Source organism: Falco punctatus (assembly GCF_963210335.1).
Source record: "Falco punctatus genome assembly, chromosome: 8".
Taxonomy (NCBI): domain Eukaryota; kingdom Metazoa; phylum Chordata; class Aves; order Falconiformes; family Falconidae; genus Falco; species Falco punctatus.
Window position 1 is genome coordinate 23,658,445 of NC_137588.1, and position 27,722 is coordinate 23,686,166.

Sequence of the window (27,722 nt, forward strand, 5' to 3'; positions counted from 1 at the left end):
GTCATTGCTTTCAAAGGGTTTTGTTTTCTTGGGTTTCTTTTTGCAAATACAGATGAAGAAGGAACTTAACCCTTCTAGATTCAGTGTCTGTCCTGGTAATAATGTAAACCTCTGTGCTAAAGGAGAATTTCACTGCAAGGGAATAACTGTGTAAACAATAAATATGTAAGTAAGGGAGTAACTCTGTGGGATGTTTAGCTGTTGCCTTATCTTCTTTCACAAAGGACATTTAAAAATTAAAAATAAAAAAAAAAGATGTTTTTAATTTAATCTTGCTTGCAGTTTTCCGTGCCCGCTGTGACTAATTTAAAACATTTAGAAATTATTTTGAAAGGAGTCATTCCGTACAAAATACAAGCATGAATTCTTAGTTTTGTTTTGGTTTTTGTTTTTTTTTTTTTTCAGGATTTGTTTGACAGAATTTCACCTAACGATCTATCCAAACCAGCAAGCTTCACTTAGTTTCAGCCCCAAATTACATCGTTCGACCCCAGTAGAAGTTTCCTCCATTTCAACAAATCGAGCCCAAGTTTGTGTGACAGTGGATAGATGAGGTGAGCTGATGAGGGTCTGGGAGGCATTGAAATCAGAGTGGCAGGTGAGGCAGCTCTCAGTGAATGGATTTGAAGGACTAAATGTGAGGGTTTAGAAATGGAGGAATTGCCATACTGGATTACATCCAAAGTTCATCATGAAAATATCTCAAGTTTGTCAGTACCCATCAGAAAGCCCATTAGAGAAAGCTGTATGAAAATCACAGTAACAATCAAAAACAAGCTGAATGAGAATTGTATCAATTAAGTTTAGATCTGTTTTACAAAATCTGTGTTTCCTAAGTTTTCTTCTTGTAATCTTAACCCAGGGCAGTTTATCTTGGTATAATTTAATTGCACACACATCAGACTGGTATGAGTTTTATTTTCTTCCCCCCCCCCCCCCCCCCCCCCCCTCAGGTGTGGATTAATGCAGTCAGACAATTGTCAGACCTGTGAACTATGGGTTATCAGCCACTAGATACTAGGACTAAGATGAAGAGCAAGGACTATTTTTATTGTAATCAAACAGCTTAATTGAGTTTGGGGCATTTCTTCTGGGTTGGATATAGTGGCGGGACAAAATTGTAGGGAAAGCTGAACGTGCCTGTACTAAAATTTGCTGTCAATACGGGTGCTCTTACAAGGACTGAATCACTGCAAAGGACTGACTTATATGTTACAAATATATAGGTTTCATTTCAATTGATCTTTTAAGTTTTAAAATTATATTTTTCCTCTTGCCACGCTGTTTTTGCCAGTGTAAAGATCATAGGTTTTATTTGATTATATTTTGGTAATCTGTAAAATGAGACTGGGTCACCTTGCACCATGCAACATTTCACTTTGCTACTAAAACTTAATGCCATCTTTTTGTCTTTCACTGAGTGGATGTCAGAGGACATAACATTAATATAAGACAGGCATCTCTAATATTTCATGAATGGCCTTTAAAAAAACCTCAGAAAACAAACACAGGAATTAAAAATTGACACAAGGCTAGTGAATTTCATCACCTTTCTCAAATGTTGAATGGTTTTCCATTTATGTATCTCATCTATTACAAGACCTATTCTGTGTCAAGCAAGGCTATTAAAAAGCACAGGTGGCTTCATCAGATTGAATATATTGGTTTTCTCTTGGGGTGGGGGTATGGAGAGATTTCCATGAAAAAGTGGTCAAGAAGATCAAGAGGTAACATCCCAAAATGAGACTAGTAGCTTTTCAGTGGGTTAGAGTTCACTATTATAAAATGGGAGGCCTGGGATTTTGTGCTGCTTTGTTGGTTTTTTGTTGTTTATTTCACTTTCTGCGTGTTGAAAGTTAGTCTATACTTTTCAGCTCTATAGGGATGTCAGGTAGGTTAAATCAAGATTTTATAAAGTGTTCTAAAACAGTGCATACTATTAGTAAATTATGGGGGCTTTGCTTCCATTTTTTTATATACTGCATTTATCAAATGTAGTGTTCCAAAATTACATGGCAATATATACAGATGTGGATAGCTATGTGTCCATTTCTATTTTTTAATGTGAAATGTCTACAAATTTACTTAGAGATATCAGAACATTGGATTAGATACAACTTTTTGTAGCAATATCCCTGCATGCTGATTTTTATATGTGGTAGAAGATACATAATGCTTACGGCTAAAACATGCAGGGATGGTCTATTTTTTGCATTCTTTGATACTTAAGGGTAGGAGAACTCTACTTAAACTTCTGAACATCAGAAATTTCAATGTCTAATCCTTCATTGGACCAATTGTACCATTAGATTAGAGCGTAAGAGAGAGGGGGATGGCTGTGTCAGCGTGCAGGACTTATCCATAAGCTGAAATAAGCATTACATAGTCTGGATGATGTAGTAAGAGGAAGTATTCATGTTTCAACTCTGAATATTCATGTGCAAAACTGGATTAAGCTACTAGTGAAACCTGGTATCTAATTTATATGTAGTAGTTTTGGAAAACAAGAGTGGAAGAGACCACTAAGACCACCAGTCTGGTCATCTGTTGTTGCAGATGCCATGTCATATAATCTCTTCCCTAAATCTGTTGAGTTCCCTAGATTTATGGAGTTCCATGCTTAGCATTGATTATCTCCACAAAAATGATATTTTATTTGGCAAAAATCGGTGTTAATAAGTTCATGTACGTTAGCATGAAAGAATTTTAGAAATTACTTGCTAGACAGACTGGCCAGATAAACAGTTTGGTGGAGTTAATTCATTTCTAGTTTCTAAAATAAGTGTGCAAAGAACTGTCAGCAGTTGCTTCCCTCCCTGCAGTTCTGCTGTCTTTCAAGTACAGAACAAATGCAGGTCTACCCTTAGTGTTGGCATCCCCCCTGGAATTAGGTGGTTTTAACAGACTCCTCAACATCTTTATAAAATGTTGGCTTAGATAGGTGGCCTTCTAGACAGATTTTGTGAACCGATATTGACCTTTACCACAGCCAAATGACACTGTTAAATTTCCTCTGCCCTTTAGACTCAATAACTGTTTTGTTTGTTTTGGTTATTAACGTGGGTTCTTTTTAATTCACACATGCAAATATAAATATCTATCACCGTATGACAATATGTAGATTTGTGGTGGTTCCAAGAGGACCTTGGGTCCATAAACCAGTGGCTTTATTATGTAATGCTGCATAAATGCTGTATTTTCCACTGTGACAGATACAATCTTGAACATGTATTTTTCATGTTACTTAACTATTTCAGAACATCATGTGTGAGAGAACGCATCAAAATGGAAATTGCTTCTACAGAGGCAGCAATAAATATTGGTTGGGTATATTGCATTGTTGGGCTCCATGTGTTTTAGAATGTTCTCAATTCTCTTGCCCTAATCAACACTGTAAATACTTGCTGCATTTCCTGGTCAACCATTTGTTGGATTAACAATTTGGACCTTGCAGTTTCTACCATACACTTTGATTCTTGACTGTATATAGTCATGGTTATTTAAGACCATCCCCTAACAAAATTACTCTAAAAACTCCTGCCTTTTCCAGCTATTCAAAGAACAGCAAATTATGTAAATTCTATGCATTATATTTGGGGTTAGTAGTTATTTGAAGATTAGCTAGTTTAAAAGCTGAGAAAAATCTTTACATTCGTGCAGAAGTCTGTTGCCGTGTGACGCATAGAAATTTACCATCTTTTCATTTAAATATTGAGAGGGGTTGTATTTTGTTTTGTTTTAAGAAAAAGTACTTACCATATAACCTTCAGCAGAGATTAAAATAGTTTATAGTGCATTACTGAAATGCATCAATATTTGCAGCGATAAATGATGTAAAAAAAAAAAAAAAAGAGAGAGAGCTTAAAAGACAAATATGTCTGATTACGGCAGTTTTGTGCAGGAGATTTTAGACAAAGTTGTTGGCATATTGCTTCTATTGAATATTCCCTTAAAGGATTTTGCTTAAGTTATTTCTCCTTTAAAGTCTTTATAAACATGTCATTCATGTCCCATTTTTTATCTACTCTCTGCTTTATGCCATTGAGTTAGAATAGAATCATAGTTCCCTACCTCGTCTTTCAAGTGAACAGAGTACTGTGATGGCCACATATCTTATTTAGTTTTAGGGCCCTTTACTGTGTCAGGGATAACACCGTGTTTCCTGTGGAGCCTGAGTACTCTTATGAATGACTTTCCAGCACCAGACATAGTATATGCCAATTTTCTATTGTATACTTTCCTCTGTGGATCAATATAGATGTTAATTAACATCTTAACAAAATTATAGTTATGCTCAAAGGTCTCTCTTCCCTTGTATCTTGCCAGGAAGCTGATCTTCAGCAAGCTCCTCTCATACTAGACATTGTCAAGAACAGACATAATTGAAATCCCTTTTCATTTATCCCAAGGCAAAGATACTTTTCTTTCTTTTCTCTTCAGTAGATATGCACAGAAGTTTGCTAACTGGGGGGATGGAGCTGCAAGCCTACTATAAACATCAAAGGTGACTTGATACAGAGATTCTTGGAAGAAGTTTCCACCATACTTGAAGTGTCGTGACACTGTTTCATTCAACTGCTTTTCCACATTGCATTACATTAATAACCTCTTTTCAGGTTTCTTGGCAGATGAGGAGAAAGGGAGGCCTTCAGTAGAAAGTTGGATGATGATTTTGAATGAATGAGGATGAAGATGAACTGTTAGCCTTAAAGCTTGTATGAGGTAGTCAGAACACGAAGAACCGTGAAGTAGGTCAGTACTTTTGTCTTCTTTTTAAATCAGTTGTTCTGCAGAACTGCATTTACAAATGTTTAGCTTATATTCACACATAGCACTGATATTTCTGTGTCTCCTCCTTGAAGGTACACTATCCGAGATTATTTTCTGTTGTTTTATCCCTTCTGTCATGTAGCTTTTGAAATATCTTGTGCTAATAAGCATCTGATAGATCTCACCAGGAGTCTTGGCTTCATCTTTAGTCTTCCTTCATCCTAACAATTCTGCCTACAGTACATACTGTTCACAGGGTAGATCTCACATATTGCTGTTCAGCTGCCAGGCTCTCAAGTAATAAACCCTGCGTTTTATTTCTGAATTAGTGAAATTATGATTTTAGGAGTGTTCTTTCCCTGACAGAAGATGGAGTCCAACGGCACATCCTTGACCATGGCTGAAGAGTGCCCAGCAGTTTGGGAAATTAGTTCGTTACTGATCACTCAGTTTCTTAGGGTGCTGCAAAAAAATACTCTATTGGACAGGTTCTTGTGGAAGTGGAAGAGCTTTATGATGCTCTGTCTGATTCTTTTGTTATGGGACTTAGAAACTTCGCCCTTTAGTCCACAATGCCATTTCTTTCCAAGATTCTGTAATGGTATGGCTGAAAAAGCAAGTTAGCATTCAACACAATACCAATTTATATGCAACCAACCTAATAGTGAATTTTATTACTCAATCCAGTTAGATTTTGAGCTGGTTTGCACTGTTACTTAGACTTAAGAAGTTTAATCCGCTATTAGTCAAAGCCAGAAAGACCATTTTGTCTGACTGAATTGTGTTCTGATGTTAGATTCTCTAAATATTGCATTATTGTTACTTGTCCAAGGTTCTTTTAGGCATAAAGGTAAATTTGATGCCTCTTATCTTCTTCCTTTCTGAAACTGAAATAGTGCCCCATTCCTCCCATGTTATAGTACCCAGCAATCCCATAATCACTTGCATCCTTTAAGGCTTGCAACTAACAATAATGTTCAGATAACACACATTGCAGTGGCAATGGGAAGGAACCCCAAGTGTTACTAATACCATATATACATTATCTATTAATTTCTTTCTATGTATGTTCTTTGGTAGCACTTCAAAAATTACCAAAACTTGCCCACAATGATTAAAGAAACTAGTGATACTGCTGTGTTTCACATGGATTGGAATCTGACTAGGCACATTTTTCAGTATCTGCATTATTATTGTCCATTAATTCCATTAGACTTGAGGATAACATTATTAGATCATTCCATTACTTAGAATAACTTAAACTTTTGTTTAATAGATTGTCCTTTATCAGATATTACTGTCAGCTGTGCTTTATCTAGTACAAATACTGCATATACACTGTCACCAGCTTAGATGTCATTTCGTTAGGAGCTGCTGTCTCAGCAAAATGAGAATATTAATCTAAAAGAAGTGTATTTTTTTTTCAAGCAACGTAAACAAATCTATCCTACTTAGAGCTGCAGTGTCAATATTTTGCACTGCCTGTGTTGACCTATTCATTGTGGTTTTTGGCATATGGAACAACTCTGAAGATTCCATTTCTGGCCTTTCATTATAGGCCAGTTCAGGGTATTTCTAGCCCTTATCTTAGATATTTTTCAGCCCCTGAATAATTTTCATATATATGAAATATACATTCTGAAATATCTTAGAAATTTCTATACATTTAATCATAGTCCCACATTGCACTGAAAGTTTACTTCTTTGTGATATAGAGAGTGGGTACTCCAGTGAGTTTGTTTCATTCTGGACAAAAGCTTTAGCAATTAATGTTTGTCCAGTGTTCTAGAGAGTCTACAGCTGCTGAAGCTTTTTGAGCTTTGACCTCAGCTTGCAGATCTTCTGCTGATTGCTGGAAAAGGAAAAAAACACTTTATCTACCTGGGAAGGAAGAAAGTTTCTGAGCATTTTTAGCAAAGGGCAGAGAGAGCTTAAGACCCATTTTAGTCTGTGTTGTGTTCCTTTCAATACCAAAATGTCTTAAAGATTTATTCATTGGATACTTTTAAGCTTTATTAGTGCTAAGGATGTTTTTGTTTAAATTACACCATTGTAGGATCATTATGCCAGTGATTTTCTTCCTCACATACCTGTAGAAAATATAAAGGATTTCTGATGCAAATGCTAACAAAGAGATGAAACATTGATTGACTTGTTGAAGATTTTCATTAGAAACACTTTGCTCGGGTGTAAATCAGCAACTGGTTTAGAAGTAGAGCTCTTTACACATGTTCCTCATTCCAAAGCTCATTCCAAAGCATCATTATACATTTTGTTTATCTAGTAGAGCCAGCCTAGAGATGAAATCAGCTTTTTCAGTTAACTTCTTACCTAGATTTGTTGCTTCCACTTTCTAGAATGTACATGTTTGCTTAGCTTTAGCCTTCAAAAGTTCTGGTTCTTGGTCAGAACTTTCTGGCCATGCTTTATTGCTTTTTACCACACTCCAAAATGGTGTTACCCAAGTAAAAATCTTTGTATATTTTATGTCATCAAAGTTGTCTGATTGAAGAAAGTACCACCCCCCCACCCCCCGTTATTCTTTCACAAAGGTGCTCAGTGCTTCTGTGAATAATTCTTCTTTGCTAGTGGCACTACTGTAATTTCTTTGCCCCTACCATACAGGCTTTGTGGGTTCTTCCTCATTGCCTACCAAATGATGCAATTGTTGCCTTTTTTTCCCTGTACGTGTGTATTTCCACATGATATTTGTCAAACAGGTACAACTCCAAGAGGTGTTTTTGTTAAATTCCAGCTTGAAATCTGTACACTGTTCTGGCCAGTACTTCTTGTGACATTTCTTGTCATTTAAATTCTTTCTAATGTTGAAAAGCTATTGGCTTCCGTAAGTATTCATCCTTTCCATCAGACAATTCTCGCCTTCACTGATGTCCACTAAACTACATGGTTGTGTGTTTCAATCCAAGATCAATTCTAAATCCACTTCTCTCTGGTTTCAATTTGAACAGTTATGTCACTTGTTTTCCTTCATCACATGAGTGTAGAGAACAGCATTCTTTAAATTCTGGAATAACTTGATAGCCACCTTCAACTGAATTTATTGAAAGCTGATATGTGCATCCTGTGCTTCAGAGACAGTTGTTATTTAAAGCACTTGACTGCCTTTCTCTTTTGCTGGCACCTTTTTCCTGCAGATACAGAATTTCACTCTTTTATTCACTATTTTGGGAAGCAAAAATATTGTTGGGCAGCGTATTTGCTCTGTTTATTTTTGAGGGGTGTTTTACTTATCTCCCCCTCACTCCTGTATGATAAAGTGTGCAGTGAGACTTCATCACAGAATGGTTGTGGTTGGGAAGGACCTCTGGAGATCATCTAGTCCAACCCACTGCTAAAGCAGGTTCACCTAGGGCAGGCTGCACTGGATCATGTCCAAGTGGGTTTTGCATGTTTCCAGAGCAGGAGACTCCACAGCCTCTCTGGGCAGCCTGTTCCAGTGCTCTGTCACTCTCAAAGTAAAGAAGTTCTTCCTCATATTCAGATGGAACTTCTTGTGTTGCAGTTTGTGCCCATTGCCCCTTGTCCTGTTAATGGGCACCACTGAAAGGAGTCTGGCCCCATCCTCTTGACACCCGCCCTGAAGATATTTAGATGCATTCATAAGATCCCCTCTCAGTCTTCTCTTCTCCAGGCTAAACAGGCTCAGCTCCCTCAGCCTTTCCTCACAAGGCAGATGCTCCAGTCCCCTCATCATCCTCAGCTGGACCCTTTCCAGTAGTTACCTGTCTCTCTTGAACTGGGGAGCCCAGAACTGGGCACAGTGCTCCAGATGTGGCCTCATCAGGGCAGCGCAGAGGGACAGGATCCTCTCCCTTGACCTGCTGGCCACGCTCATCCCGACACACTCCAAGATCCCACTGGCCTCCTTGGCCACAGGGCACACTGCTGGCTCATGGGCAACTTGCTGTCCCCAGCAGTCCCAGGTTTGTCTCCGCAGAGCTGCCTCCCAGCAGGTCAGCCCCCAGCCTGGACTGGTGCGTGGGGTTGTTCCTCCCTGGGTGCAGGACCCTACACTTGCCTTTGCTGAACGTCATTAGGTTCCTCTCTGCCCAGCTCTCCAGCCTGCCCAGGTCTGGCTGAATGGCAGCACAGCCTCCTGGTGCGTCAGCCGCTCCTCCCAGCTCTGTATCAGCAGCAAACTTGCTGAGGGTGCACTCGGCCCCTTCATCCAGGTCACTGATGAAGTTGAACAGAGCTTGTCCCAGTGCTGACATGCACATGAGATCTCCACTTTATTCTGTATCTTTCTCCAACATGAGTGCTCCTCAGTACTCCTGCAGATAATCTGTTTGAAGGAACATACAAATACACAAGGAAGGACAGGACAAAGGTGAATCCTGTGTTATCACCGTTTGTCTGTAGTCATGTCATCTCTTGTAAACCCATTACCATTGTGTCAGTAGTCCAGTGGCAATCTTGGCATGCAAGGGAAAGTTTCTAATAGTTTCTGTCTTTCTGTAATGGTAGCCCACCACAGTAGCAGCAAAAGTTATTTTGCTGGCTTAGCTTCACTGAAAGGTCTTTGCTGTAATTAGATCACCCATCTGTCACTGATTCTGTAGACCTTTAGTCAGAATTATCTGGCAAAATGTGGGCATGAAGGATGCCTGGGTCTAGGTAGGTCCAGGCATGTTGAATGTTATTCTGTGTAATCCTGCTGTTACTTAGTATGGTCCCAACATCAATGCTTGTGTGACTAGGTATAAGATCTTTCTTCAGCTGTTCTGGAAACAAAGTGTTAAAGTGGATCCGGAGTACTGAGGTTATGTTGTGCTGATACATTGTTAATCAAAATCCCTCAGAGATTTGCAGAAATCATCTTCAAATTTTCAAATATTAATTAAATTAGCAGTTGTAACACTAGAGAATCTTTCTAGTATATTTTTTTTTGTTTTAGTTACAAATCTTAAGTACACATGATAGATTTAATACAAATTACTTTGGAGATGTTTTTTAGCAGGTTTTTCTCAAAAGATCTCCCCTCTACCCCTAATCACAATTCTTCTGATACCCATTTTCCTTACCAGCCTGAAGTGAATTGGAAGGCTTTACATGGTGCACAAATGGCCAGAATTCTCTTGGCCCAGCAAGGAAAGGGGTGTGGAATGGGACATCCATCACTAATAAATAGTGAGAAAAAAGTGTTCTATATCAAGGTTGCCCATGTGAGTCACTCCTCCAAACCTACTTCACTGTAAACAGGCTGAGATTATTTTTTATTTTCCCCTAAGGCTCCCATTTATGGACTGACAATTACCTTTAATTTCTTCGCAAATACACTAGTGAATAGGAAAAGTCTGTGGGTTTCCCAAAGAAGATACTAATGCTTTAGAAAGTGTATGTCATAATGGAGGGACATACTACTTATGGAGGGACAGCAGCTTCATCTCGCAACGCAGTACTTGTAGCGGTTGATTCTTGGAACCTCAGAAAATTAAGAGAGAGAAGACTGTTGAAGATATTGAGTCTAGGCAGCTCTTCAGTATAGTTCTAAGCTATTCTAGAATTTTAGAATATTACTTTTTGGAAGAATGCTTTTATTTCTGAGGTTAATAGAAATGCAAAAAGAAAACCTAAACCACCACATAAGTCTGTGATGACCTTGATAGTTAATGTTTGTACAACCAAGTGCAAAGGCACGCAGTTCTGAAATGTGCCCTGCTAAGGCAGGCTCCTCACAGGATTAGTTTTAGTTCTTGAATTTTCTCTCTCTTGTACCAATTGTTTCAAATGATGACAGAAATTGGAAATATTTTTGTTATTATGTAGCAGGCATTTTATGCTTTTTAGAAGAAATAGAAATGGTAACTGTATGTTTACCAGGACAGTTACTGAGATGAAATTACTAATATAGTTGACTTTGGGGCAATGGGAATTAGAGTAAAGTGAAAAACATTCCTGTTCATAAAATAAACTTCAGATTCTGTGATTCATATAATTTATGAAAATATGTATTCATATATTAGTGTAGTTTGTACAACCAAACCATCTTACAAATGGTAGTGGAATAACAAAAACTCTGTAGCTATTATTTCCATCCACCAAATACTAGCAATGGAAGAGACTGAGTCAAACTTAAACATAACTGCCTTCCCCTCTCAAACTTTGTGTAACAGGCACTTCTCTTGGTGTCATTTTTAGGTGGCTTTTTGTGATGCCCTCTTCTAGGGGTTCTGGAGCTGACCTTGCTCTAATACTAATATGTAAGAAAAAAGTACTTAGCCCATGTTTAAAGGAAGAAAATCTCACTTGGACTGTAGAGAAGATGTATTTATGTTAAATGTTACAGCTATGGAGAGTTTAAACATTCTTTGTCCATATTAGAATTGAAGCACAATAGTTGCAAGGTTTATGAAGCTTGATTTTAAAATGCAACTTTTTAACTTGCAAAAGTCCAGTTGCCTCTTGTGGATCAAGTTGGAGCCATCTAGGGAGGTCCTGCCTTCAACCATTAGTTATTTCTCTCAATTGGAAGTTGAAGAAAAGTACCACAGCTGAAGTAAAGGAAATTTTAACCTGAGGTGTTTCTTTGTGCTGAAACACCCCTATCTTAGGTGGGAAAGGTTGTCTGCAATGGATGGGCAGATACTAGATGTTGAGTGTGGTAAATTTTTGGAACAGTTTGGTCTGCAGCTCTGCTCACATCCCTAGTTTTAGAAGAGCTCTTCTAATAATGCGATATCTTTTTTCCAAAGTGAAAATGCTATAGGAGTTCATAATATTTAGAAGTTAGTTATCGTGGTGTTACTGATATGAAATTACCATAAATCACAGACCGGGACCTATGCTATTAGTAGTTCACTTCACTGTTAACACACAGAGTATATGTAAACAATATTTATATGTCTTTAACAGGGTTCTACTCAGCTTAGTTTTGCATCTTATCTAGCACATAAGAATACATTTTATTTCATAGTGGTGACTTTCTGCTAAATTTTTTGTTCATTATTGTTTAACCAGAACAGAGAATATTAACAGTGCATGTATGTATGTATGTGTCTGTGTCTATGTATCTGTATATACATGCATATATTTCTATACATGTATGCATGTATGTGTACACATCTGTATATGTGTATGTCAAAGCATCAAAAGTAGAACTAAAAATCCATACAGTAGAGTATGCATGAAAACCTTAAATTACAATGTATTACTGATTTTAAAAAAACTTTTCTAGTCTTAAAAACAAAATCTACTATCAACATTCACTATCACTAGTCTTACCCCTTCCCCGTGAATTTAGTGCTTAATGTGATTCTTTTGGCTTTGAAATTGAATAATTTTATTAGTTGTTAAAACTATTCAGTAAGAGGGTATTTCAAAAAGAAACCTAAATTGTAAAATTCAACTGGGACACTTACTGAACTGTTGGCATTGTTTTGTCAAAAACTGATTTAAAATGAACTAGAAAATTGCCGAACCATCAAAAGTATGGGATGTGGGAAAGTTAATATATTAAAGAAACAGTATCATGAGAAGAAGTGCCATTTTAAAAATGATATTTTAAGAAATTCACTTATATAGAGAATAGGGCAAAATCATAATCCTTTATGAGCCCAATAAAGACTGCCTAGCTACTGCTACTTGATACAATACCTTTCTTATTGAACTTGGAAAAAAATCTACTACGGAGGGATTTTTTTGTGCAATATAGGTTCAGTTGGCTTTTAAACTTAAAATGGAAGAATGGTGATACTGTGATAAGTGTGCTTTGGACTAACCAGGCTGGTGCACAATGCTGTGGACCAGCATGTGCACGCAGTAGCGTACCCATGAGCAGCACTGGTGGCCCTCAGCCAGGGTGCTTTGGTTTGACGGGCTGTTACTGCACCATGGGCAGCCTATGAGGCTTGGGAGTAGACTTATAGTATTGCCTGTTTTAAAGACAGAAATACACTTTTTTTTTCTCTCCAGCAAGACTTGGGGATGTTATTTTTGCTTTAGGGACAGGCTGTGCAAGTAGCTGAACAGGAAGTAAATCCATCTTATTTTATTTGATGGGGCTTCTTGTGACAGGCCCACTGTGTAGGATGTTCATTGGCGTTTTGGAAGATCAAAACATGAGATGCCATTTTGCTTTAGCTCACTTGTTAATGTTTGTTTAAATAGTTAACTCAGGCATGTAGAGTACATACAAAAGATAAGAATGATTAGTATTTGTACTTTGCTTTGTATTTGTGTAGCTGGTAGTTCTTTTCAGAACTACCTGGTGATAGTAAGACAAGGTAAAATATTTGCATTTCCTAGTCTTCTTACCATGTGACTCCTTACTATTTCAGTCTATTCTTACATGTCCTTATTCGTGGTGTGTAAGTTACTGCAAGGGTGTGGGCTGTTTAATTTCTGGTAACATACCAAGCTATAAAAAACTTACTATGGTGTGTTGGAAATACAGATTTTTACACAAAGTTCAAATGCAAGAGAACACCGCTCTTGTTTTATAGGAAAACCTGCCCTTAAAGGGAAAAACAAGTTTAAAAGGCTTCCACCTGAAACTGCAATCTAAAATGATTTCGAGCACCACCTAGGAGTGTTGCATCTGAAGCATGAGGGTTTTTAAGTCAGTTGGCTTTGCTTATTTGATAATACTTTAGGGAAAATCCAAGTCCTGTCAGTGTGGGTAAATTCCCATTGACTTCAGTGGACAGAGTTTAACTGCTATTAAACAATTACTCTCAGTGGTCTGTGGCTGCTCAGTGGTGCTTCTTTTCCCGCGTCTGCCATGGTGTCTCTGGTTTTCCACTTCTCATGAGGGAGTCAGCATGCAAATCCCATGTAGCACAGAAGGGCATTTGCTGGAAACACCTGCACTGAGTCTGCTCTGAGGAGAGGTCGGCATAGCTAGAAGGAGTAGGAAGACCAGAATATGTTTCATAGTATCGTCTACACAGCTATAGTATTGAAAGAGCATCTCTCTTAAGCAATTTTAAGCTGAAATTATTATATTTCAAAATATATTGCTTACACTTTTGATTGAATTTTACCCATCCTGTCATCTTCAGCAAGCATTAAATAACTTGAAAAATCTTGCAGTCTGTGCTCATTTATAAACATAGTGGCTGTAGTTAGAAAATAATTACAGTACTCTTCCTAAAGCACAGCCTGCTTCCCCATCAAGAAAGCCCTTGTTTCCTTATGAAAAGACTTTTTGTTGTTATAACACTTTTTAAAACGTACTCCTTATGAGCCATTTAAGAATCAGAAAAGGGTTTGGATGTGTTTCCTTCCTTGGGAGCCTGAGTATACTTTTCACCTGTCTCTGCACCCTGCTCTCTTCTCCCTATTACTTGGAGAAGGCTGTCTGAAACCATGTCCTCCCACCTGCTCTGCTCCTCTGTGCCCAAGTGCCTCCCAGAAGCAGCAGAAGGCTTTTCTGGGAAAGGTGAGCCCAGCTGTTTTGGCAGCCTGCTGCTTTAACAGCTGAGACCCAGCTCTCTCCTTTGGCATAGACAAAGCAGATGTCGTTCATCAAAATACATTCACCATGGTAAGCATGGGAAAATAAGCCAATGGCCGTGCGATATGAATAACTTGAAAAACTGCAATTATGATTAATGCTTCAAGTGCTATTTACTTTAACATTTGACCAGATAACGCTGCTAATTTCTTTCAGCTCAATGTGAAATTTAGAGCCTGATTGTTCTAATTGGCAGAAAAGGGAAAGCCGCCAAAAACAGACACTGATTTACCTCCCTCTTGATGCTGTTGACATCACTGAAGTTGCACAGGATACTAAATGTTAAAGAAAGTTACTTTTGGGCTTTGGCTTCTTTTTGCAAACATCCATCTGATCTAAAAGCTCAGAATTTAGGTTCCTCCAAGTTAATGCTGTGAAGCAGACAAGATGAAAAAAAATCCATTAGCTCATCTTTCGCAGCTCTGCAGTGTCCTGTGACTTTGGGGATAGTGGCTTAATTGATCTGTACAAATTAAAATCACAGATGAGCCAACCACTAGAAAACAGCAGTAATGGCTAAAAGAAAAGACACCTGTGAATTTGATATGGACCATTTTAAGTATCATAACCTATAGAAATAACATATGAAGCGTTTGGAGAAAGTAGTTCAGCTCTATCACTGAACATCTTCAGGCTTAGACACTTATGAAGATTATATACTGACATGAGAGTGGACTGGTCTAATCTAAAATCCATTAGGCTACCAGATCTGTCATTAAATCAGTAAAATCCACCTCTTTGGTCCGTAGACTGGTGTGATGCATGGATGTCAGAGTGATGTCGGGGAACCTCTCACTGCCATGAAGATATTTATCATTGTAATAGAGAACAAACTGAAGGCCCTCATGTAACATACAGCAGAGACAACAGCCTTGATATTCCTGTCCCCTAAATCTTTTTCAAGAAAAGGAAATTGCAAGTACTCTTGGAAGCAGCAGGAGCAAGGGGAATGGCTTTTTTCCCCCCTTTGTCCCTCCCGAGAGTATACCAACCTAATTCCAAAAAATTTTATTAGGTCTTCTTTTACTGAAACCTTTGCAGTCTTTAGTTTGCAAAATGACTCTCTGTTTCAAATAGTACTTTTGTAAGAAATGGTATGGGTTATACACGGCCTGGTTTACCCCTTTGCTAAGTATGAGGCTCTGAAGATACTTGCATTTTGTCATCCTTTTTTTCTGCACCTTTTCTTCAGTAAGCATTAAAAAAAGGAGTGAACTCTTAGAAAGAAAAAAAACCTCCTGATGTTAGAAAGGGTGTGAAAACAGTTGAAGAATGTTTGGGGGTGGGGGAAAAAAACCCAATAAAAAAATGACACACACACACACACCTGTGCACTCTCTATTAGGATAAGTTTTCACAATATCTCATGAGCAATCACCTGACTCAAAATGTATTCTAGTGCAGCCTGTTTAATTATGTGTGTAAGCAACAGGATTGTTAAGATCCAGGGAAAATTTTAATAACCTTTCAAAAATGTAACATAGAGTTTGAGCCAGGTGGCTTCCTAATGTGAATATTTTGTATAGATATAATCTGATGCAGTGGTGCTGGTTGGTGGTACTGGTGGTGTTGGCTGGGGTTACGGGCTGCTGTTTGCAGGCAGAGGGACAGAAGGAATGGTAAGAGCGTGTGTACCTTCTGTCAATTAAAGCTTAGCTGCATATTTCAAATGCTTATAAAGAAAAAGAAAGACTTTTTGGTATGGGTTTGGTCAACATGAAGGTCAAGATCTCTTAAAAGTGATGAATCTGGAGTTAGCCAGCTGCCAGTTGACATTATTTCCTTCATACTCTCAGACAGCTAAAGCAATTAAAATTTTGGTGGTTGTTTATGCCATATATGTTGCTTAACACATTACCCGGTTTTCATATGACCCCTCTTCAGCAAGGCTGAATTGTAGTGACTCCTTATTTGCATGTGTGTACATATTTTTTACATTATTAAATATTAAAGTTTCAACATCACTTTCCTTTTTAGGTTTATAACAAATGCCCATCTGAAATTTTTATGGCTTATGCATCTGCTAGGGAATGGTATCTACTGCATACTGTTTTAGCCCAATGGGCATGTGAAATGATATGGCTTAGTCCTTTTTCATTTCAATTTGTCTTGTCTTGCTTAGGCTGTGGGTGAAGAGGGGGAATGTGGACAGTGACACTGGCTTAACTCATTAAGCCAAGGTATTTTGGTTGGGTAGCTGAGCCTTATCAAGGCCAATCAGTGCAATAGCTTGGAGAGAAGATCTATCAAAGGACAGACATTCTTGAAGTAACTTCCCAGTATTCTCCAAGCTTCCCCCCATCCCCTTTTTTTGTGTGTGTGTCTGATTTTTGCACATTTCAGGACTTGCACGGCAACACTTTGGTAGATTGGAGATCTGTTTTTGGGGGGAAATGAAGGAAGAGGGTGAAGAATGCCTCTCCTTTCCTCAGGCTCCTTTTTCCGTGTCAGCCTCCTACCTTCTTTGCCAACCTTGGTTGGTTTTGTCACCCTATACAGAACCCACTGGTGGTGTTATTGCACAACACGCAGCAGAAAGGGCTCATTTTATTCCTGCTTAGCGCTGCGGATTCACACCCTACAAGGCTTCTAGTTGAAATCCGGCCTTAGAGATCTGGCTTTCTCAGCTGGGGTGGCAGGGAAGGCTAACAGTTTCCTTGGCTGGAAGGCATCAAATTGGATAAACAGAAAACTGGGGCCTGGAGAGTGGGAAAGCTCTTGATGGTGATTAGTTGTCATCCTGCTTGTCAGAACAAATGAAGAAGAGGAGCACAATGTTTGCAGTGTTTGAACAAGCCTCAGAGAGCAAATTAGATGGTAAACGTGATCATAATTTGCCTGCCTTTCTTGAGATTCCCATGGTGCTATTAGTGTTTTTTCAGGTAAAAAAGCTTTAACACACACATACTTCTGTGGAAACTGAAGTGCATAAGGTTGTTTACAGATGTGGCATGCAAAGTTTTTTGTGGTTTAAGTGATAGTGCTTATTGTATCTACATACTGCAGGCTGGTGCAAGGTGTGTAATGCCATTGGAAAAGATAACGTATTTCAATATTGCATGTGATGTGGAAAAAAAGATACAGATACTATCTATACAAGTATATATTTAAATAGGTACACGTATATAAAATAAGGTTTTGCCTGAGCTATATATTGCACTTGGTTGAGTACTGTTGATAAGCCAATTATGGTATTTTTTGGAAAGGTATCTGGAATGTAAATTCTTCTGTCCTATTATCCTGTGATAATGTGCAGTGGCAGGCTGTGCCTCTTGCTGAACTGCCAGCACACCTAAAGTGACTACAACTGTTACTAAATAAGAAAAACAGCACTTCTGTGTTTTGTGTGTACAGAAATGTGGAGTAACCTGTAGCATTTAGATAATGAGTTTGGGGTAGAGATGGAGAAATGCTACTTACAGTTTATTTTACACATGAAAGTATTTCACACATAGCAGAAATCATTAGTGTAAACAAGTATCAATTAAGAGAACAAGTATGAGCATTGTTGGAGAAAAAGGTAAAAGCTGTGATGTGAAAGGCTCTCTTGGGCAAAGACAGATGACTGACAGTGAAAAGATTTAAAGTATTTTCATTGCCTTGCAATGAAATCTGAACCTGTGGAAACTAATAAAAATTGACTGAGCTTAATTAGAGACCTATAGGAAGCAAAACCCCTTGTCTAAAACCCCAGTGCTTGGACTGTCGTTTCTCTGATCTGTAGTTACTCAGCTAGATAGAAGAACATCAGACTGCATCCAAAGTTGGAAATTTCCACAACATATTGTAAAAATAAATAAATCAAAGAAAATAAATTGTAACAATAATTGTGGATTCACTAAATCACTATGATATAAAGGGTAACAATAAGAGAATGTAAAGAGGAGCATATTTTTATCTCTTTCTAAAATCATTTTGCTATACCAGGCAGTTCAGACTGGTTGTGCTGCTCTCTATCAAACTGCATTTGCCTATGCATCTCTCTTCTTTATCTTTTATCCATCTTGGTAGGGACTCACTGGTAAAGTACCCTGCCAAAGGGCCAAGGCTGGAGTGTCAGCGTTACCCAATGTGAAACAGAGAAATTATATCCTAAAGCAGAGAAGCTCAGTTCTTGCACGCCAGCTCTGGCTGGCTCTGGTGCACAGAGCTTTAGGAATTGCAGTGGCTCTTGGAGTTTCCTTTAGAAATGTGCCTTGTTCTGCATCATCTCCAGCAAAGCTCTGTGATGGACATAGATATTCTCTATTGATCTACTGGGCCTACTTCAGACAGAAACATGTACTTTTTTTTGTTCCTGTGTATTTTGGATGAGCTCAGAGCAGTAGAATAAATGAGAAGTGTTCTGCCTCAGTTGCTGAACAGTGCCAGGTATTGTATTGTGCAAATACAAGCTGGTAAGTGCATACTTTGGTGGCTGATGCAGGTTTTACCAGTATTTTAATACACTGAAGTTCCGGTGAATCAAATTATGTATATAATACAGCTGGCAACATACTAGTGTATTCCATATTAGTAATGCACAGTGACAAGCAATTAGATTTCATTTTTCTTTATTGACTGTTTGAGGCTTTAAAATATTTATTTGGCAAGTTTGTGTCTCCTTTTTGTTATTTTTAAAGATATGAGTACTTAGCAGGCTCATACACTAATGATTTTTAAGCTGTAATAGAAAGCACATAGGATATAAACAGTGATGTGAAATAGATTAATTAAAATCAATGTTATTTCAATGACTACTAATTGAATTATTAATGCTTGGATCAGGGTTTTTTTCCCCGTTTTGTGATTATTCAGCTTGTTGGCTGATGTATGCATTTCTGTTGATGAAAGCCATTTCTCCATCTTCCTTGGTTGTTTTGGTTTTTTCCTTCACTCCTGCCCCTTATTAAAGGAATATGTTATCAATACCACACAGGAGATAGGGACTTCCTTATAGCCAATTTACTTTTCTCAGTGCTGTCTCTGTCGTCTTTTCCAATCCGGAGTACAATAGCACACAGTCTATTGTGGAAGTAGCCTAAAAGCTCTTCAAATGAGCTATAATCAGAAGTGGGCTCGGCTGGCATCGGGAGGGCTGTGGTGTGAGCCCGGAGCTGGAGCGGGCTGTCAGAAACCACTGAGCCCTGGTGCTCAGCGCTACCTCTGCAAGCCCACTGCTGCTGGGCTTCCACCCTGCTGGCCCCCTGTGCTTGGGTGGGTGCTGGAGAAGGGCCATGCAGAACCTGCTGCTTAGCTGCGGGCTGAGGAAAGTGGCTCTCTTCTCCTCTTTGCCCTGCCTGCTATTAATATCCCTTCCCCCAGGCTACTGGATCATATGATTTCAGCTGAAATAGATTAAAAGTTCCTCTGTTTTGATGCCAACAATAATATGATAAATTTGTTTGCCAGTTCTGTGGTTTTGTTTTTAGAACTTGAAGGGATAAGCTCAGGGTCCAAAAGAAAGACTGTTATCCTATTGAATTTAGAAAGTGGCTTCCCCGACTCCCCGCTATTTTAACACTTATATTATTAGAAAATAATCTATTAAAAATGTAATTCACCTCTTAATTCTTTTCTGTGAACAGAACAGTTTTGTGTGTGTATTTGCCCAGAGCAGAGGAGACAGATCTCTTGGGTTTTCTGGTCTGTTTTCAGGAAGCCCAGTGTGGTAACTGGCCAAGATCGCTGTTTTTGCAACAGCAGTGCAGGGGAAATCAAACACCTCTTTTTCCCCATAATTAACAAACATTGTCCAGAAAGCGCAAAAGAGTTTGAAAGGATTCCTGGAGTGGAAGATTGTCAACAGGGCCTTGGCAAATGAGCAGTGATTTTTGGGACTGCCGTGGAAGAGCTGCAGCTCATACTATTGAGACCTTTGGGGAAAACATGTATGGCATGAGCTTACAGTGCGCTGCGAGTACCAGGGCTGTTACAATATCTGTACCACATAAATAGGAAAGGACAACAACTTGGTGCATTATGGATTCCCAGAGAAGGTAATGCTTTTGAACAACATTTGTTTAAATATTATTTGTTGGATTACAATATATTATCATGGATTCTTAGAAACAACTGAGCTATACTTCTTTTCTAGTCAGGTTTGGTCTTCAGTTGAAGGCATTGTACATCTCAGCAGTAAAATACAATGTTCCTATCTTCAGCAGTATCTGTAGGACTGTCAGCCAGGTGCAGCAGGGCTTTTTCCCTTCACTGCAAATCAGCAGTACCTATTATTTTAATTATTTATTACAAGTGCTACTTATAGGAACTGCATTAGCCAGTAATATGTTTTGCATTTCTGTAATGCTTTCTGCAGCAGTCTGGAACTCTACAGATTTGTTATAAAACATGGCTTAGATTGGAAAACATTTTGGGCAGTGACCAAGATAATTAAATTGTTGTTGAAAGGCAGATCTGTTACCATCACAGATTCTGAGAAATTCTGAGGCTCAGTGCCTGTGTCATAGCACTTCCAGTGGACACAAAATATCTTTCACATATATTCCTTCACATACCCTTTCTCTTAATCACAGAACTGCAGAATCATTTAGGTTGGAAAAGACCTTTGAGATCATAAAGTCCAGCCATTAACCAGAGGACTGCTATATCCATCACTAAACCATGTCCCTAAGCGCCACATCTATGTGTTTTTTAAATACCTCCAGGGGTGGTGATCCTACCACCTCCCCTGGGCAGCCTGCTCCAAGGCCTCACCACCCTTTCAGTGAATATTTTTTTCCTTATAGCCAATCTAAACCTCCCCTGGTGCAACTTGAGGCCATTTCCACTTGTTATCTGGGAGAAGAGACTGACCCCACCTGCCTACAACCTCTTTTCAGGTAGATAAGGTCCCCCCTGAGCCTCCTTCTCTCCAGACTAAACAGCCCCAGTTCCCTCAGCTGCTCCTTATAAGACTTGTGCTCCAGACCCTTTACGAGCTTCATGGCCTTTCTCTGGACATGCTCCAGCACCTCGATGTCCCTCTTGACATGAGGGGCCCAAAACTGACCGCAGGATTTGAGGTGCAGCCTCACCACTGCTGAGTACAGGGGGGCAATCACTTCCCTAGTCCTGCTGGCCGCACTGTTTTGAATACAAGCCAGGATTGTCTTCCCCATGAGCCAGCAGTCAACCAGCACGCCCAAGTCCCTTTCCACCAGGCAGCTCTCCAGCCACTCTTCTCTTGTGTGAGGTTGTTGTGACCAGAGTGTATGACCCTGCACTTTTCTTTGTTGAACATCATACAATTGGCCTTGGCCCATCAGTCCAGCCTGCCCAGGTCCCTCTGCAAGAGCCTTCCTGCCCTCAAGCAGATCAACACTCCCCCTCAATGATCATCCCTGCCTTGTGGGATGCTTAAAATTCTCTGGACATGCTTATGGCTCTGCTGACAAGCAAGAAAGGGTTCATGAGAAGTGTTTTATCCAAGTATTTATCTTTTCTACTTTTCCTTTTTTCTTTTCCCTTTTTTTCTGCCCCCACTGATCTCTGTGTCTGTGTTGCTTGATTTGAGTGAGATTTCTGGTATGTCATGTAACAAGATTTTAGTGATGTCTAACTGTTCACCTAAGTAGTTTTTCAATACTGCTATCAATTGTAGGAGGAAGGAATGTAATGTTTCTTCACATTGAAGAAAATATTCTTACTTTGTTTGGTAATAGCACTGGGAACAGCTTGGTGCATTTATAAAGTATCTTATGACTTGCCACTGATGTAGTGGAATGGGATTAATCGGTTCTCCAGAGAAAAGAATTAAATGACTCACATGTGGGACTTGGCATAACACAGTGTCCAAGTCCCAAATCTTTTCCTGTTAAACCTCAGTTCCCAATAGCCCTTCCACAACATTTCTCTGTAGATACTAGCTAAATACTGTCAGTCTACACTTTCATCCAACCCTAAGGATCCCAAAGAACTTGTTGTTTAAATGGGTTATCCATATTTGAATAATGATCACTTTACAAATACTTAGGCAAAGAGTATGAGTTACTACAAAAGGTGTACCCCACTGCTTCTCAGTTAGATAAGTTGTTTAGGAATATCAAGGGTTCAGAATTCCTTTGTTTGAGTCTCTGATCTACAACATTCCTCAGATTATGTTCTGATAAAAGTGAGAAAGAAGATTTGACTTCTTGACCGGCTGGTATAAAACTAACTTTCAGCTCAACCTCAAGCCATTTTCACTCTTCCCTTGAATTCTCTTTTGCTGAAAGGTATATTTTAATGAGCGGGAGTAACTTGTTGTATACATCTAACTATGGATTCTTCTTCCAAGCTTCATCTTAAGAAGGATGGAATTGAGGAAGAGAGACTAAAAGATTCATCTTGGGGTAAGGGAACTTATTTTTTTCCTCCTTCAGAGTTATTTCTCTCAGCTTCGAAGCTACTGTTCCCATTCAAATACATATGAGTTTCTCATGATTTGAATTTGATGTGTTTAATAGAATTTTAAAAGGGAGGAAAAAGAAGGTGTCCTAGATCTTCTTCATTTGAAGTTAACAATAGACAGGAAATATTTCATGTGAAATGTCTGGTTTGTATTTCAAGACGTATCTTTATAATATTATTTTTTACTTTTTATGTCAAAGGAAGATTTTATTTTTGTTTTTCATTGTAGCTGGGATGATAACTGTTTCAGGCAGTACTTGGCTGGCTTCTTCAGTGTCTTGTGCTGAGCCTCCACAAAAAGACAAAGCTTTGAAACTTGTTGGTTTGTTGGTAAAGTAATTCATGATTCAGGTGTACAGATTGTCCATTAAAGACTCTTGCACTTGGGACTTATTCCATCAGGTGCATCCTTTCATCACAGGGATACAAACAGAATGATTGGACAGTGTAAAGCAAAAGGTAATTCTCAGTGCATTCTTCTACTAGGCTCTGCAAGACAAAAGCTTTGAGATTCATCAACATGCTATTTGGATTGCTTGGTTTTTCCATCTTTATTGGTCCCCAGTAACTAATGTAATTTCTGTTTAAAGTATTTTATTAATTGTTCTCTCTGATGATGATGATTCCTTTCCCCCTTCTCTTTTTTGGAGATACTTTTTACTTCTTCCCATCTGTATTGAGTTGACAAGACACGGGGTAGCCATGCAAGAGAAGATAGAGAAGATTTTTTTACCTATATTTTTATCGTCTTTGAGCTTGGGGATTGGCTCCATCATAATTCACTTTGTGTTTTTTGAAAAGATTCTTTATGCCTTATAGGCTTGTAAAATTAAAAAAAATAATATTTTTTTATTATTAATGCAAGGCTAAATAAAGGGGAAAACACTTCAGGTTTTGGAATAACTGTGGATGGGAAAAAATAATAGAGAGAGGAGACTTATAAATTCTTCCTAGGCTTTTTCTGAGAAATAATTTTTCTAAAGTAATTTTTGGTCTTTTATGTCTCCTCAGCTATGGCAGAACGCCTAAGCTTTAAATTGCTTGTGGTAATGAAAAGTGACATCAGGTGAAACCGGAAGTCAGCAGTGGGACTAATGGGGTATTTCATGGGAGTCTGGTGTCGGTTTACAGACACCAGAAAGAGTAGGAAACAGGTTTGTTATGAAAGGTTAAGAGAGTAGCATGCGTCCTTTTGAAAACTATAGGTAAAGAAACTAAATTTGTCTTTCAAAGAAGGATATTAAAAGGCTGCCAACTGTTACTTTGAAGAGGGGGACACGTTGTAAAGCATGATATGATGGTGCTCCAAAAGGCCTGTTTGGACCTCATCATTTTTTTTTAAAATTTTTATTTCTTGTCTTGCTGGCATGAAGTAGCTACTGTAGAGAGCTGATGAAAGAAGTTAAAGCTGTTTAGTCATATTACTGGAGTGAAGGAATGAAAGTAAATAATAATAATATAGTTTTATGGTTTCTTTACTGATTATAACTGAATGGTGTCTTTCACAGCATTGGAACAATACTCTGGGTCAGATACTGCAAAATGATTGACTCCCAGTGTGATTCCAGAGCCAAGGCGGCCAGCAGAGGAGGGGAAAACTGTGTAATGTACAGAGGGAAAGTAGAAAGTCAACGAGTAAAAGAAAAGATGCTCAGTAGATGCTTCCTTTGGTGACCTGGCTCCCTTTTAGAAATATTCTACACATACACAGCTGCCAATTGGAGACTAGCTGATTAGGATAGGATAGGTTTCTGCTTGGTAGGAAATACTGTCTTTTTAAAAAATGACAGAAATTGTGCAAGCATTTCCTACAGCAGGAATCTGGACGAATGAAAATATGGCTCCTGATGATTCAGCATGAGCAGCTTTTCTAAACTCTAAGTCACCAGGATAGTTTTGTCTTTTCTTGGAATAATTTCGTATGTTAAATTTTTGTTTTAGTTTCTCTATTTCAGTTTGTTTGATAATGATTTACTGTCTATTTCCTTTGTCTTACATTTTGTCTGTGAAATTCTTAATTGCAGATTGTCCTTGGCAATAACTGGCATTTGTCTTAGTTGTTCCCCGCAGTTGTCAGTCCAAATGCTTGTAGGAGTTTACTGATACCATAAATGTTTCTGCTCAGTCACCAAAATCCTTACTGGAGGTTGGCAGATAATGCTGTCTCTGCCATCAGGCTTTCTCCGGCACCTCAGATTTAGATAGCTTTAACTAGTTTTCTCTTAGGGACCAGAAGATGAGATAAATATGTTTATCCTTTTTGAAAAGGAGGGACAGGGAATCTTCTCTGAAATGCAGTGATATCTTATTCCCTCCCCAGACCTAGTAGCTCCCAACATTCGATACCCAGCAGAAGACAAAAATGCTATAGTGTTCTAATGTAACACACCTGCTTTAATGAGGCAAAAGGCTGACAGTAGCTTTACAGTCAGCTATGATCATATTTATTCTGTAGCTTTTCTCCTCTGGTGGTCAAAAACCTCTGCTGCCTCCCTGGAAGTGAGGCTTCTTCTGACAAACCTTATTACCAGAGTATATTTTATTCTTGTATCAGGATTGGCTTCCATAGTAACTCTAGTATTGTACCACTGCTAACTATTCCTCTCAAGTATCTCAATCCCTACTTAATGTTTTCAAAGACACTGTGGTTCTAGAGAAAGCATTGCAAAATTATTGGCAAAAATAGCATCTGGTGGGTCTGGAGAAGTATCCAGCTGCTTCTGACCAGTTCCTATCAGGGCAAATAGGAAGTACTGCTGTTGCCAGCAAGCCTTCTCGTACAGACCTGTATCCTTCTGGAGCAGGAGACAGAAGAATGACACCAGGTTCACTTACCAACTCATCACACTGCCCTTGAGGAACTATTACAGCTCAACAGATTAATCAGATAGATTAATAATCCAGCTCTCTGGTGATTATCAGAGGTCTGTTTTGATGGCTGTCCTTCTGGCACTTTTCCCACTGAAACCCTTTACCATGCTAAAGTGGAACTAATTAATTCTAGGGCAATACTGAATGGTTTCTTTCAGGTTAACAGTTCAGCCAGTTTATGTCTGGATGCTCTAAGTCCCACTGAGATACCTTAAACCAATTCTCCAGACAGCGTAGTAAGGTTACCTTACTGGATATACAAGCTTCTGAATAAGTGAGATCATAAATAGTTGTATAGTCTTAAACGTTTATAGTTTTGAGTTGCATGGTTTGTTTTTGTGTCATGAAGATGCCATGTTTGTCTTTTACTGAAGATCACCTGTATTTCTTCTGTAGTACTTTCAGATAAACAGCATTCTTCTGCACAGGGATCATAATCTGCCATGTGTTAATAGCACATGTCACTCTACTCCAGAAGTGGCTGTGTTGTGATGACCACCTTTAAGATAGAGTATCTATCATATGATAGCAGCTGAGAGGCATGATGGTTGACATTCAACAATGAAGGCAACACTATGGAATTATGTGCAATCTTTAGTCAGGCTTTCTGAGTTTTTGTAGCAGAGGCAATAATATATATTAAATTTGTAGCAAAGTAAAAAAATAAACCTTCCTGCTTCTGTGATTATCAAATAACACTCCCCCTGTGATTGTCAAATAATGAAAATAATCACTGTATACTCAACCATAAAACTTTAACATTTTTTTTTCTTCCTGAGTGGCTAGGATTTAAGAGTTGAATGACATATGACAATGTTTCTTTCATTTTTTTTGATTTTGATTTGAAAACTAAATTCCATGTCTAGACATATTCAAAATTTTTAAACAATGGTAGAAGAAATCCAAATTTTGGCATCCTTTGGGGAGCCTATAATCTGCTAATTTTTCGGTGTCTTTCCAGGTTGTGTTGAAAATACTTTCCAAAGTTCTGATGGCCTAGTCTAAAGTTCTAAAAATTGATTGTATCTCTACAACATTTGAAAATCAGCTTTTTAAAACATGATTATGAAAAATATTATTCTTTAATTAGTTCCAGAGGAAATGTAATTGTGGAAGACTTTGCCAATGTGAAACTTCTCCAAGGAAAAGCATTTTAAAAGAGCTGGTTTGGCAAGCTGCCATCTTGATGGCTAAACACTAATTCAAAAAATTCCAATTTGACTTTAGGGTAGGCACATTCCTACTGGAAAACACACAAGGTTTTGCAGTGATTTATATACTTCTTTTGCCAACTCAGTGCTGTGATGCTCAATATCTTGAAGAATGAATTCTCTAGAATTAGGTACTTGGTAGCCTTGAGCACCTCTTTGTTCTCTCAGGTTTTGTGTTTAATTGATGTGCTACTTATTTTTGAGTAGGTTCTTTATTTTTATTATGCTGCCATTAATAATTTTGTTTCTTATTCCTTTTCTTTTTATTGGAGCATACTGCACTTGACTTGGAGCTCTTAGCATATTTATTCTGTATTAGATGCTAGGGTAGCAAAAGCCAACCCCAAAGGGACTCTGCCATTTCCAGTTGTGTCTGAAATAATCTCTATACTGCTGTGAGCAGGGACTGTCCCCAAAAGCACTGAGTTGATCCTTGGGTTGGGGAAACAGTATTAGAGCAGTTTGATGATTAGCCATAACTGAGTAGCAAAAGGACAGGAAGGTCTTGAAGAAGATGAAGTATATGATCCTCCAATTCAGTCTGCAGAAATAACGGTATTCTTGAGAAAATTTAAAGTCATGAAAATTCAGCCACCTCTAATCTCCACTAGATTGACAACAGTATTTCTAGGTTATGTACCAACTGTCTGAGACAAGGCAAACTCTGTTTTTTCCCTCAATATTGGGAGGGATCAATATATACGTACAGAATCTCTCCTCAAAACCATCTGAAACCTGTATTCCAGAAAAAGCTGGGATCATTTGGCAAAGATGGTGACACTATACTTGGCTTTTCTGACTGTTATCCTTCTAAATTATCCAAAACAATGGCTAGTTCCATGTTTTACCCCATTGCAGGTGATATGGCTGCTGTACTGATGATTGTTGTGTATTCGTTTGAGGTTGTTGTCCCCATTCTGGTATGATACATCTTCTCTGTTCTCACAATCCGTAAAAGTGGCTACAGTCCAAGAGAAGTTGAATAATCTTCTAAATCTCCTAGCAAGGTTGCTGGGAGAAGA

The 27,722-nt window shown here is 38.5% G+C and overlaps 1 protein-coding gene across 8 annotated transcripts in view; it reads left to right on the forward strand.

Moving 5' to 3' along the window:
• The window catches only part of FIGN (fidgetin, microtubule severing factor), a 216,509-nt gene that overhangs the window by 45,285 nt on the left and 143,502 nt on the right, over positions 1 to 27,722 (forward strand). For 2 of the 8 annotated variants that reach the window (XR_013929967.1, XM_080399115.1), the window contains exon 1: positions 7,295 to 22,560. The exons of 4 other annotated variants lie outside the window; for them this stretch is intronic. Coding sequence is in view for 1 of the 4 variants with exons in the window: in XM_080399115.1 (XP_080255241.1) it covers positions 22,488 to 22,560 (73 nt within the window). In the remaining 3 variants the exon portion in view is untranslated. Of the gene's footprint in view, positions 1 to 405; positions 4,753 to 7,294; positions 22,561 to 27,722 lie in introns of those variants that run through there. 2 more of the 8 variants (XM_080399118.1, XM_080399119.1) reach the window with 2 other exon arrangements.